Raw genomic sequence first — 13,472 nt, 5'->3', positions numbered from 1 at the left:
TGATTACATTTATAATTCTCTAAGGATATAGTTGTTTCCTCGAAGTTTGAGTTAATGCCTCCATGGAACTTAGCAGTGCTTTTCCTCATTTGGATTATTTTGATATGCTACCATATACATATGCACAGAAATAAACTTTCTAGATTCATACTGTTTTTAAAGAATAAGTAAAAACTTTGCTAGCTTATAAAATAATTGTCCTATTTTCCTATTTAATATAGTACTCCTGAAATTTTCTGAACATTTTGATGACATTCCCTCAACTTTGGATGCTAATGATGCCAATTGGTTCAGGAAAATAGGTAAAAACAAATATATAGGCATAGACATTTTTTGATATAATAGATTATGTCTCTTTCTTTTGAAGCTATGATATATATGTATAATCTGCTTAATCTTGGTTTCCTTGTATATAAACTAGGAATGTATAAGTCTCTTATGTAGGATCATTTATTCATTAAGGATTTCACATGAAACAGTGTATGTATTTCACACATAACCAAGTATTCTATGCTTAATTTTTTTCTTTTCTATGGAGAATGGCCAAAAACCAAAATGATGAATCATACTTTTAGTTTCATAAATTATTTTCATAAACCTGTTCTCGAAAGCTGAATATATTCTTGGATGTGATCCACTATGCACAACAATATGGATACATCCAGAAACATACTGTTGAAAAAAACAGCCAGACATTAAAGAGTCCATAATGCATGATTCAATTTATATACCAGTTAAAAGAAGTCCAAATAGTGATGTATTTAAGAAGTAAGAAAGAAAAAAAGAGAAGGTTAAATGTAATCAAAGTGCATTATATTCATATATGGAGAAGTTGCTATGACTTTAGCATTTAAATAACGTGAAAATAACCTTAAGGAAAGAAGTTAAGTTATGGTAATATTTACCATAAGTAGAAAGCCCAGATATGAAAGAAATTTGCAGTTTTCTGATAATAGCCAAAATCTTTCTTGATGCAGATATGTTTATTTTATTAAAATTCATCAAGTGACACAATTGTGAATTGTGCCATTTTCTTTTTCTAAGACTGAATTAATAAAAATGATATAAAGTTATGGTGGTAGTTAAGAACTATTAACACTATCACAGTTTGGACTGGTTCTACATGAACCTGTTCCTGTTTTATGGAATTATTTTGTAACGTTTTAATTTAGGCAAAAGGGAATAAATAATGTGAATTCTAAGAAATTTGGAAAATAAACATTTTTAAATATAGAAAGATTTAATTACTCAGACATTTTGAAGGTTTGGAAAGATGGAGGTATTTTTCTCACTCACATTGGTTTACCTAGTTGGGGCTTCTACTAACCTTTGGAAGATAGAAAATGTTCCAGAGATACTCTAACTATTGATGTTCGTATATTCCAATCTTTCCTAAAGTTTATCTTCCTTTTACCACTTTCAGTTGATGAGTTGGTGAATTTCAGTTGCCACTTGGTGACTCTCCTTTTTTCTGTATTTTTAAATGAAAACATAATTACATCATTTCTCCCTCTCTTATCTCCCTCCAGCTTCTATCTCTTGCCCCACAAACATTTCATGCCCTTTCAAATTCATGGCCACTTTCTTTAATTGTTATTATTACAGCTGGATTGATAGATAGATAGTACTGAGAATTCCTTTTGTACATCTCAAACTTTAAAAAAATTAAACGCTGCCTCATGTGTTATCTACTTAGAATAGATGATCAGAAGTGCTAGGAATCACTAAATTTCTTGGCAAAAAGTTTCCCCACAAACATAAAGTCAATTTCTTTTTCAAAAACAAAATAATTTATTGACCTGATTAATTTCTTTTAAAGTTAATTTTACATTTAAAATTTTAGGTTAAAGTATACTTATTCCCAAGAACCCCCTTATCAGCATATTAGCATTGAAAATGTTGACAGTAGAGATTATGGTGGTATAGATTAAACAGTTGATTTTTCACAATTATATTATTTCATGTTAACTTTCAGCTTGGAACTTAGCTCTGCAATCTGAGAAGGATCTAGAGGCAATGAAAAACTTTTTCATGGTTTCTTATGAGGTAAATCTCATCACTAATAATCATTATATACTCTATGGAAGAATAGGGGGATGGATGGATTGTGTGTCCAGAAGGGGAAAGGAACTCCACAGGAAGACCAACAGAGTCAACCATGTTCTCAGAGACTGAATCACCAACCAAAGAGCATACACAGGGTAGACCTAGACCTCCCTCACATATGTAGCAGATATGCAGCTCAGTCTGCATGTAGGTCTCAAACAAATGAAGTGGGAGCTATTCCAAAAGCTGTTGCCTGTATGTGGGATATGGTCTTCTATCTGGGTTGCCTTGTGTTGGAGAGGATGAGCCTTATCTGGCAGAGACTTGATGCACCAGGGTCAGGGGACACCTTGGGATCCCACTCTCTCAGAGGAGAAGGGGAAGAAAGATAGGGTGAAGGATTGTGGGAGGGGTTGGCCAGGAGGTGGATAGTGATCAGGATGTAAAGTGAATAAATAATAATTTTAAAAAACCATTTATTATAGAGCCTTCCAATTATAGAGTTCTACCAATGCTGAACAATTCCTTTGCCTTCGAAGGAATCTGGAGTTTCAGAGTCTCATATTAAAACATAAGTGTCTTTAGAATTGGCATTCTCCAATGTTCTGAGCTACCACACATTAGGAAAGCTCACACAAATAAGTATGTAGAAATGTAGCGTAAGTACCTGTGAGCAACAAGGTTGAAAGGGGAGATAAGAAGTCTGAGCCTTCTTTATTAAGTTTCCTAGTACAGGTTCTTATGTAAAAATTTGTGAATTTGTTATCATTCACCTTTAAACATTTAAAAAATAGTCATTTTCCTCAGTCTTAGGATTTTACCCTGTGAACCGACACCATGAGCAAGGCAGGTCTTATAAGGACAGCATTTAAGCTGGGCGGTGGTGGCGCATGCCTTTAATCCCAGCACTTGGGAGGCAGAGGTAGGCAGATTTCTGAGTTTGAGACCAGCCTGGTCTACAGAGTGAGTTCCAGGACAGCTAGAGCTACACAGAGAAACTCTGTCTCGCGGGGGGGGGGGGGGGGGGGAAGGACAGCATTTAATTGGGGCTGGCTTACAGGTTCAGAGGTTCAGTTCAGTATCATCAAGGTGGGAACATGGCAGCATCCAGACAGGCGTGGTGCAGGAGGAGCTGAGAGTTCTACATCTTCATCTGAATGCTGCTAGCAGAACACTGACTTCCAGGCAGCTAAAGGACGAGGGTCTTAAAAAGCCACACCCACAGTGACACACCTACTCCAATGAAGCCACACCCTACCCCAACGGGGCCACACCTTCTAATAGTGCCATTCCCTTGGCCCAACATATACAACCCATAACAGCCTCCACAGCTGACATTTAAAACATTAGAACGTGGTTCAGGTGTCAATGGAGGGATGGAAGCAGAGGGTTACAGGACATTCTTCATCTATATTTGGAAGTATCACAATTTGACACATTGAGACCAATTAAATGCTCAGAATTTTAAAGTTGGAATGAACTGAAGATTGCAGTTTCCTAACCTTAAGTAACCCTAGACCTAACAAGATTGGACAACTTAAAATATTATTAATTCCATGAAGGTCATGATTGTTATCCATAAATGTTTGCAGAGATTAAGAAAGGCTTTGGAGGCCTGGGGATTAACTCTAGCATGCACAAGGTCCTGGGCTCAATCGCCAGTACTAGTAAAATAAAATGTCTGCAAGTTTATGTACAAATGCAGTTTTAATTAGATGAAATAAGTCCATTTTAGTTTTGACATTTGTGATAATGCTTGTATAAGACTGACATGTAGAAATCAAAGTGGCCTAGAGTTTTATTATAGTAAAAATCTCTGAGTATTTCCTAAACCTAGAGGACAAGGGTTAATGATGAGGTTATGTTTAATGCCTGTCAAGATTTGACATTGTCCCTTTCAAGCATAACAATTTAAGTACTGATTTGGGCTCTGTTCAGTATAAAGGGAAAACTACTTCCCAGGGGGGAAATCACCCATAAATGACAGCATCACCCAAGAAGTAAATTGCTAGATAGGCATTCAGGGCCAAATAACAGTACTTGTCATTGAGAAAGAAAACTGAAGAAGAGATGCTTTTTATCTCTAGGAAGGTGCTAAAAACAATGAAAAGTAATCTAAAATTAAAGCTGTAAATCAGGGTGATAGTCTATATCATTTTTATGGCACCATGTGGTTTCCCAGCAGCATTTTCTCATTCAGACAAGATGTTGCTGATTTTCATTCTGATTGTGTTCACCTGACTGAATTCTCACTATTCACTGATGTTCTGGTTATTTCTTATCAGCTGTCCCTGTTTTGTCCTGTGGATCAAGGACTACTGATTGCACAGAAAACATGTTTACTTGTAGCAGCTGCAGTTGATCTAGAGCAAGGAAGAAAAGCTACAACAACTTATGAACAGGTAATGTGCAATCTTCAAAGAACAGATGAGGGATAAGTGTGCTCTTTGGTATAGTTCTTTTCCCTGACACATTTATTTTTATTTCCCTTAGAAAATATCTTCCACCATTCTGGAAAAATCTTGACTTCAAAGGTTTATAACAGTTAATCCCTTCTTAAGTGAATGTTATATTTGTCTTAGCCTCTTCTTTTTAGATGTACTTCACCATGGCCTAGTATTTCCTAATATATTATTAATATTTATCTTCATTATCTTGCCCCTCTGTGGTTATATATGGTCCATCAAAATGTTTCCTCCAATTTTTTTCTTTAACACGTTTGCTATGGAAAGGCTTATCTGTTTCTCGAGTTCTAATAGCCTGATTTACTTAGCTTGCTTTCTTAACTCAATTACATTTGCTTTAATACATCAGCATCTCATGTCTAACAAGAAAGAATCCTTTACCTTTGCCTGAATTCCACTCTTAATTCCTTTCTTATGGCTTTTTTTGAGGTGACGTTTCAAATTGTAGACCATACTGGCCTCCAACTCATGGGAATGCTTTTGCCTCAGCCTTTCTGAGATTGTACATGTTAGCTATCACACCGGTCTCTACTCTAATTTTTCTTAAACCTACCTCTTTGGGAGCTACCAGTATTATCACCTCTCATACACCTTCAAGTCTTTATCTTTCTTCTTCAAATCAAAGAAAATTATCCTTAGTCACATGATTATCACTTTCTGTTTGATTTTAAAGAATTAATGGTGGAATATTATTCAGCTATTAAAACCAAGGTCATCATGATTTGTAGGCAAATTTGCAGGCAAATGGATAGAACTAGAAAAGTGAGATAACACAAACCCAGAAAGACAAAATGGAATGTACTCACTTATAAGTGGATATTAGCCTTAAGTTACAGGATTCCACAGACTACATTCCACAGACCAAGGAAGCTAAATATACAGCACATTTCATCCAAACACTGCAGAATATACATTCTTCTCTGTAGGTCATGTAACATTATCTAAAGTAGAACATATAAGAGCATAAAAAGAAAATCTTAACAAATAGAGGACTACTAAAATAATTTCTCCTATTAAATCTTATTAGTGAAATAAAACTACAAATCAACAACAAAAGAGCTATAGAGAATTCATGAGCTCACAGAAATGAAGCAACACAATACTGAATGACGAATGAGTCATTGAGGAAATCAAGAAAGAAATAAAAAGCTCTTGTTCATGGCACCTTCTAGGCTATCGCCCCGTCAAGATGAATCCACTGTCAGAAACTCATTTAAGTAGACAATGGATACAAACTTTGTATTATCTCTAAGAAGGACATGACTACAAAAGTGGCTCACAATGCTCTAGGTGAACAATGGAAGAGTGATGTACTCTAGATCAGTGGTGGGAATGGAAAACCAGGTTTTCCCATGACTAAAAGCATCTTGTTCTTCCTAGTTTTATTGTTTAGAGAGGCATTGAAATATCTTACTCATAGCCTTTTTCATCCTTTTATTTTCACTCTGTCTCATTAGATATAGTGCTCATCTCCTACTGACAGAATTTAAACTATATTTTAAAGTAGTCTGGCACCCTGTCTCTTAATACATAGCTTTAATACATCAACAGTTGCTATTATTTCATAAACTGCCATTTATTTTTTGTATTCTATAGATTTCACATATCTTTTCCTTAAGCTATGTGTATGTGCATGCTTATCTGTATGTGCACTATGTGTGTGCAGGTGTCTACAAAGGGCAAAAGAGAGCATCAGACCTTCTGGAATTATAGTCACAGATGGTAGTGAGCTACCTGATATGTGTGCTGGGTACTAGACCTGGGTCCTCCGCAAGAACACCAGACATCTCGTGTGTCTTTTATTCCTCATTGTTTCCTTTCTCTTGCATTGTATTCTTAATTCTAGAATTTTTATTTTGTTATTTTTATTTATATGACTTTATTAATAGAGATATATTTGATGAACATTCTTATACATTCCGTCTTTAAATATGGCTTCATTTAGTCATTTAATTATATATTAAAATAGCTGTTTTGAAATGTATGTCTGCTAAGTTTAATATCTGGGCCTTTACAAAGTCATTTCTATTTTTTATACATATGTTTGCGTGCATGTGGTTGACATACTTGCCTGGTGGTATTGGAGACCAGAAATAGGAACTGAAATTACAGACAGTTCTAAGCAGCAGGTCTATGAGTGCTGGGAGTCAAACCCAGGTTCTCTGTAAAACTAGAAAATGTTCTTAACTACTGTTCTGTCTTGTTTACATTTTGTAATTTTTAGTAAATTGACTAGCAAGTCCATCAAGCTCTACCTTCCCCATAGTATAATGGCTCAGTGTTCACTCCACAGTGTGGTTCAAGGGGATCAGGCTTCCGCCTAACCACTGTTTTAGATCTGGGGACAAGGATAGCACTGGCTGATTTATATCAGATATTCATCTCTGAGTAGAAGATAGAACAAGACTTGTCCTGGGTATTTTACTTTGTGTCTCTTGGCATGGAAACTGTCCTATAAGCTAACTGACATTAGAACAATTGAGATCAGTACTTTGAACCTGCCTTGCCCTTGTCCTATAAATACAGTCTTAGTAGAGGAGACTACCAGGCCTCTCACTTGTGCTTGTTCATATTAGAACATTTATAATACAGACCTAGGGATGGGAAGTCTAGCACTCATGGACCTCCTAGGAATCTCAGGCTATAAACTTGGCCATAGCTGATAAATGCAGTTCTTACAGCACAGTGACATGAGTGTTAATTAAAACATGCCATGGCTCATGTATATATGCTTTTAGTGCTCTTAATGATAATTAGTAGATCTCTAGGAGCAAAGAAATATACATACTGTCTGGGCAATTTTCTATGACTTTATGTGATTGTTTGGTTTTATTGGGAGGAGAGAGGAAAGTTTCTAGGCATGGAACCAGTGCCTCACACCAGCAAGCTCTTAGCATATACTACTTTACTCCCAATCCTGCATGATTTTGTCTTATAATTTTTATCAGTTATTTTTGTTTTGTTTGGAAGAGTTTACAGAGCTCCTCATACTCCTATCCAGGGGAAATATGTTTCTATATTACTAAAGAAATTGGTAATGGTTAAGGTTTTGTATTAATTCTCACTTTCTTGGTACAATAAGGATGAGAACATTTGGGATCTAATAATTGTTTGGCTAAACAATTATTTTTTATTTTTTCAATTAACTATTTTAATGAATAAAATTTGAATTTATGTTAATTTTCTTAAAGTTCTTTTATCTTAGGTTAATTATCTCTTTTTTCCATATAGAACAAGTTTCTAAGAACAGCACTTGAGCAGATCCAGAAATGCAAAACTGTTTGGAATATCCTGAAACAAACAGGTACAATGGGAAATGGATTTTCTAACATTTACAAAGTGAATTTATGCTGAGGATGTAGGTCAGTAGTACAGTGCTTGCCTAGTGTGCCTGAGGTCCTAGGTTTAATCCCAACTACCACAAACAGAAGTGAGTTAATGATCTGAATAATAAAGTCACTAGAAACTTTGGCTACCAGAAATTTGCACTATACTTCATAACCAGTAAAATAATTCTTTTAGGATTTTTCCATAGTATATGTTAGAATTTTTACTCCATATTGTAGTGAGGATAATAGTTTCTAAGAAAGTAGAATATTAAACTTAAAAACAGGCCATTATTTTCTAACATAATGTTATTACTCTGACATCATTAGATTTCACTTTAATCAAATTTACCAGTAGACTTCAAACCAAATATGATATACTGCTAAATTTTGTGATTATCAAAATTGTTATAAGTCAACAAAATAGCTTCTTCCAGTTTTCTTAGTAGATTTTTGGCTTTTAGATTTTGTTCATGTTTTAGAATTGTTTTGAGTCCATGTTTAGAATGGATATTGAGTTGAATTATATGCTTTGTCAGACTCTAAGGAAAAATCATGTTTTTCTTTCAAACTATGAGTATACTGAATTATAATAATAGATTTCCTAGAATTAAGTCAAAATAGCTTTTCTAGAATGAAACCTATTTGGTCATGGTCTTTCATTATGTTAATATTTGGATGAATTATGTTTCTTAGGATTTAGAGATTATTGGCCTATTTCCTTTTGTGCATGTATGATATCTTTCACAGATTTTAGTAATTAAAGGTAGACATAAAACTCTAAGATTTAATTAGTTTTCAATATATGACAGCCATTTAAATAAATAACAGCAAAAGTCAAAATAAAAAGACCTATAACATATCTAGTATAGAAAATCTTACAGAAACCTAACAATACCTGAAAACATGTTACATCTTAAGAACAAAAAACTGTCTTGTTTTATGTGTGCTCCTTTCAATAGCTACAGAACTAATTATAAGACAAATATGAATATATTCTAAGACACATAAGGAAAATAAATTTCTCTGGCAATTAAGCAAAAATAGGAGTTAGTAACTGAGTAAAAAAAACTTGAGTGTTTTTAAAAACAATATTAAAAGGTATTTGAAAAAAATACCTTATACTATGGTGGTAAGGAAGAACTTCTGGAGATAAAGATGAATATGTAGACAGGGAAGAGGATATCTGTAAAGGTGACAGTGAAGAAGAATTTAGACACCATGCCAGAGTTGAAGAGGAAGAGGATAAAGAAAATAGGAAGGTGAAAAGAGGCAGCAAGAAACAGATGTTGGAGCCAGGCAGTGGTGGCACATACCTGTAATCCCAGCACTTGGGAGGCAGACGCAGGAGGATTTCTGAGTTTGAGGCCAGCCTGGTCTACAGAGTGAGTTCCAGGACAGCCAGGGCTACACAGAGAAACCCTGTCTCGAAAAAAACAAAACCAAAAAAAGAAAGAAAGAAAGAAGGAAGGAAAGAAAGAAAGAAAGAAAGAAAGAAAGAAAGAAAGAAAGAAAGAAAGAAAGAAAGAAAGAAAGAAAAGAAAGAAAGAAAAGAAAGAAAAGAAAGATAGATGTTGGGACCGAAGGAAAGATCATCCAGAAACTGAGCTACCTGGGGATCCATCCCATATACACCAAACCCAGACATTATTGTGATTGCCAAACAATGGTGAAGCTAGTGAAAGGACCCAAGGAGCTGAAGGGGTTTGCATGCCCATAGGAGGAACAACAATATGAACCAATCAGTACCTCCAGAGCTCCCAGGGACTTAGCCACAAACCAAAGAATACACAGGGAGAGACCCATGGCTCCAGCTACATCTGCAGCAGAGGATGGCCTTGTCAGACATCAATGAGATAAGAGGCCCTTGGTCCTGTGAAGACCCAGCGCCCCAGTATAGGGGAATGCCAGGTCAGGAAAGTGGAAGTGGGTGGCTTGGTGAGCAGAGGGAGGGGGATGGGATAGGGGAGTTTTCAGACGGGAAACAAGGAAAGGGGGTAACATTTGAAATGTAAATAAAGCAAATATCTAATAAAAAAGAAACAGATGTAGGGGAAAATGATTAAGACTCACAATACATGAAAGATCAAAAACTGCTCAGTACTAGGGGGATTTCTCAATGACTGTTTTAAAAATAGAGCAGGACACTTAACTCACCCAAAGAGTCAAAGAATAGTTCCTGTGACCATCCACCCTTGAGTCCCTGTGGGTAATCTATGACTTAGCTTGGGATCTTTACCCCAAGAAAAATTTGAGTACTGTTAGGTTTTCATATAAGATGTTTTTTTAAAAGACTCTTGCTGTAGAATAGATAGATAGCTGTGATATGTGAGTCAGGTCTCCATAGTTACCAATTATTTTGAGGGAAAAAAAGAAAAAAAAGAAAAACTTCACACTAGAATCTAAATGGCTTGAGCATTGCTTAGAGCAAAATACATAGTCTCAGTGATTTTAATTAATAAAAGCATGGCAGAGTGGTAGCTGTCCCTCCAAAATCCTGTCTTCTCTCCAGGAATACAACTAAGTAATAGATGATACATAGATAGATAGATAGATAGATAGATAGATAGATAGATAGATAGATCTAAGTATTTATAGTTTAAGTGTGTGTGTGTGTGTGTGAATACACACACACACATATATCCAAGGAATGAACATAGAGCTCAGGGTGAGTGTACCTACCATGTGAGACCCTGAGTTTGGCCCCTAACACTACAAATATTTATATATACAATCATGCATCATACATAGCTTAATAATGTAACAGTTAAAAATGGATTGATTAGCCAGGCGGTGGTGATGGTAGCAGCTTACACCTTTATGCAGGACACAGGCAGGCAGACCTCTATGTGTTCAAGGACAGCCTGGTTTACTGAGTGAGTTAGTTCCTGGACATCTCAGGCTACACAGAAAAAAATGAGTATATAACAGTGATCCCCATAAACTTACCTTGCCTAGTGACATCATAACTCTCTTGTATAAGTATACTGTCTTTTCTCCCCATCATTAAGTGGTCGATGGCTCTTTGATGTGTGTGCTTGTATGTGTGTGTATGCTTACATATACAATCACTAGGGGATTTCAGATGAATACCATATTAAGATACTACTAGACACATTTAAATTACCAAATCCAAAACACTAGCAAAAACAAATCCCATGACAGTACAAAGCAAGAGAACCCACATATATTACAAATGGAAATGTGGTATAGTCACTTTGGAAATTTGGAGAGCCTATAAAAATTAAACTTACCAGTATGACTCAACAGTTGTACTCTTTCATATTTAACAAATGAGGTAAAAACTTATGGCCACACAAGAACTTGTCTTCATGTTTATGGAAGCTTTATTTGTAATCATCAAAACTTAAAAGCACCTAATGTATCCTTCAATATAAGTGAATTGATCAGTAAAATATGGTACATTCCATATACAGAACATTATTATGCACTGAAAAGATATGAGATACCAAGCCAGAAAATGACATAGAGAAATCTTAAATGCATTTTACTAAGTGAAGCCAGTCTGAAAGACTACATGCAAATCATGTCATTGTAACTCTGTAGCACTCTGGGAAAGGCAAAATTGTGGAAAGAGAGAAAAAAATCAGAGATTGCCCATGCATTTAGGAGTCAGGATGAATATGTGGATGAGAGAGATTTCCCTGAAAAGAAAAATATTCTGTATGACCTGACAGTTGTGGATAGATGTCATCATACATTCACCAGAGCCCATAAGATATACAGCACAGAAGGAACTCAAAAGCAAACCATGGGCTTTGGTTGAAAATTATGTGTCAGTGCTGGTTCATCATTTGCAACTATACCAACAGGTGGAGATACAGTGGAGAGAGTTTGGAAGGAGTTAAAGGAACCCTCTGTATTTTTCTCTCAATTTTGATAAACCTTAATTTTGAACCTAAACATGTTTTAAAAATAATTCAGAGCCAGTGGGGTGTCTCAGCATCAACTTCCAAGTCTAAAAACCTGAGTTTTATCACTGGGATCCTAAATGGTGGAAGGAGAGAACAGACTCCCCTAAGCCATTCTTTAACCTTCATGTATGCATGGTGGCACACACAAACAAAGTAATAAGCTTAAAAGTGAATAAATAAATACTCAATGAAAAACTGCTAGGAAATGGCTTAGTATATGATATTCTATTCTGAGCCATTTTTCCTTGAAATGTGATTTTTTTTCAATGTGTAAACTTAAGTATCACTCTTTCTAAAATGTTCTATATAATTGCTTTTAGATATGTGTTTGTATTCTATTATTTTTATTTTCTTCTATGCCAACCAGCACACTTTAGGTTTCTTTGACCAATTCTCTATCTACCAATTTTGTTTGGCTATTGTCTTCCATATCTCTACAGTTTAAAGATTTAATTAATTAGATTTTAGAGCAGATGTCAAAATTTTATTTAACTCATTAATAAGGTAACTGTTAAGTTTTTACATTTGGCTCCAAAACAAACCCACAATTTAGAATTCTGAAGTAGAGACTGGATAAAAGGCACCATAGTTAAGAAGACTGACTGTTCTTCCAGAGGCCCTGGGGTCTGGTTCTATTCCCAGCCCCTACATGGCCACTGACAACCTTAGTAAGTCCAGTCCCCTGAAAACAAAAACAAACAGACAAAAAAGAGCCAGGCAGTGGTGTCGCACGCCTTTAATCCCAGCACTTGGGAGGCAGAGGCAGGCAGATTTCTGAGTTCGAGGCCAACCTGGTCTACAGAGTGAGTTCCAGGACAGCCAGGGCCATTCAGAGAAACCCTGTTTCGAAAAACAAAAACAAAAGTAAGTCCAGTCCCAGGAGATCTAAAGCTGCTTCTGGCCTCTGAAAGCATGAGGCACCCAAGTGGTATACAAACACACATGCAGACAATCACCTATACACATTAAATTAATTAAATGATTTATCAATAAAGTTATGAATAAGTGCAAAACTATTCAGTCTTCAATTTTCTCTCCATGTCAGAACACTCCTCGTTCTTTAGACAATATTAACTCACATTAATAAATTTCCTATGACTTGTTGAGTTAAAAATAACTGATTCCATTTAAGTAGAGATATCTCTGAAGGGTACATTAGATAAGGCACTTAGTAATTTCTTTTTCCTCCTTCACAGTCTTTCAAAATTTTTCTTGGCTAGTGTCCCATTCACTACTCTCATCTATGGTCCTGAGAATCTTAGAGAAATTGTACCCTTGATCACAAACCAGGCTAATTTTACTTACATAGACACAACAAAATTGGTATATTAACCAAACAGACCTCTTTACTGGGCATGATAACACATACCTTTAGTTCAAACACTCTGGAGGCAGAGACAGTGGATCCTGTGAGTTGCAGGACAGCCATGGCTAAATAGTGTGTCCCTGTCTCAAAAACAAACAGATAAACAAATAGAACTCCTAAATTTTACATTGTATGTTTAAAGCTATGTAGCACTAAACAATTACTAAGGCCACTTCTGAATAGAAGAGCTTATAGGGTATCTCAGGATAGATTTCTGGCACCCTCTTAGAAGCTATTACAAAACTAGGTAATGAACTCCAAGAAATATTGTCAGATGTCACTTGTCATGCTTACAAATTTGGGGAAGTCTTCTTTCTTGAGAACACACAAACTT

At 35.7% G+C, this 13,472-nt stretch overlaps 1 protein-coding gene across 1 annotated transcript in view; it reads left to right on the top strand.

Moving 5' to 3' along the window:
• Positions 1 to 13,472, top strand: part of Tex11 (testis expressed 11) — a 246,191-nt gene that overhangs the window by 195,132 nt on the left and 37,587 nt on the right. Inside the window, exons 21-24 of the mRNA XM_052170254.1 lie at positions 222 to 302; positions 1,976 to 2,046; positions 4,332 to 4,448; positions 7,743 to 7,815. Of these exons, the coding sequence (XP_052026214.1) occupies positions 222 to 302; positions 1,976 to 2,046; positions 4,332 to 4,448; positions 7,743 to 7,815 (342 nt within the window). The remainder of the gene's footprint in view (positions 1 to 221; positions 303 to 1,975; positions 2,047 to 4,331; positions 4,449 to 7,742; positions 7,816 to 13,472) is intronic.

The sequence above is a fragment of the Apodemus sylvaticus genome, chromosome X (assembly GCF_947179515.1).
Source record: "Apodemus sylvaticus chromosome X, mApoSyl1.1, whole genome shotgun sequence".
Taxonomy (NCBI): domain Eukaryota; kingdom Metazoa; phylum Chordata; class Mammalia; order Rodentia; family Muridae; genus Apodemus; species Apodemus sylvaticus.
Note: the sequence above shows the minus strand (reverse complement) of the source record. Positions and strands in the feature narration are given on the sequence as shown.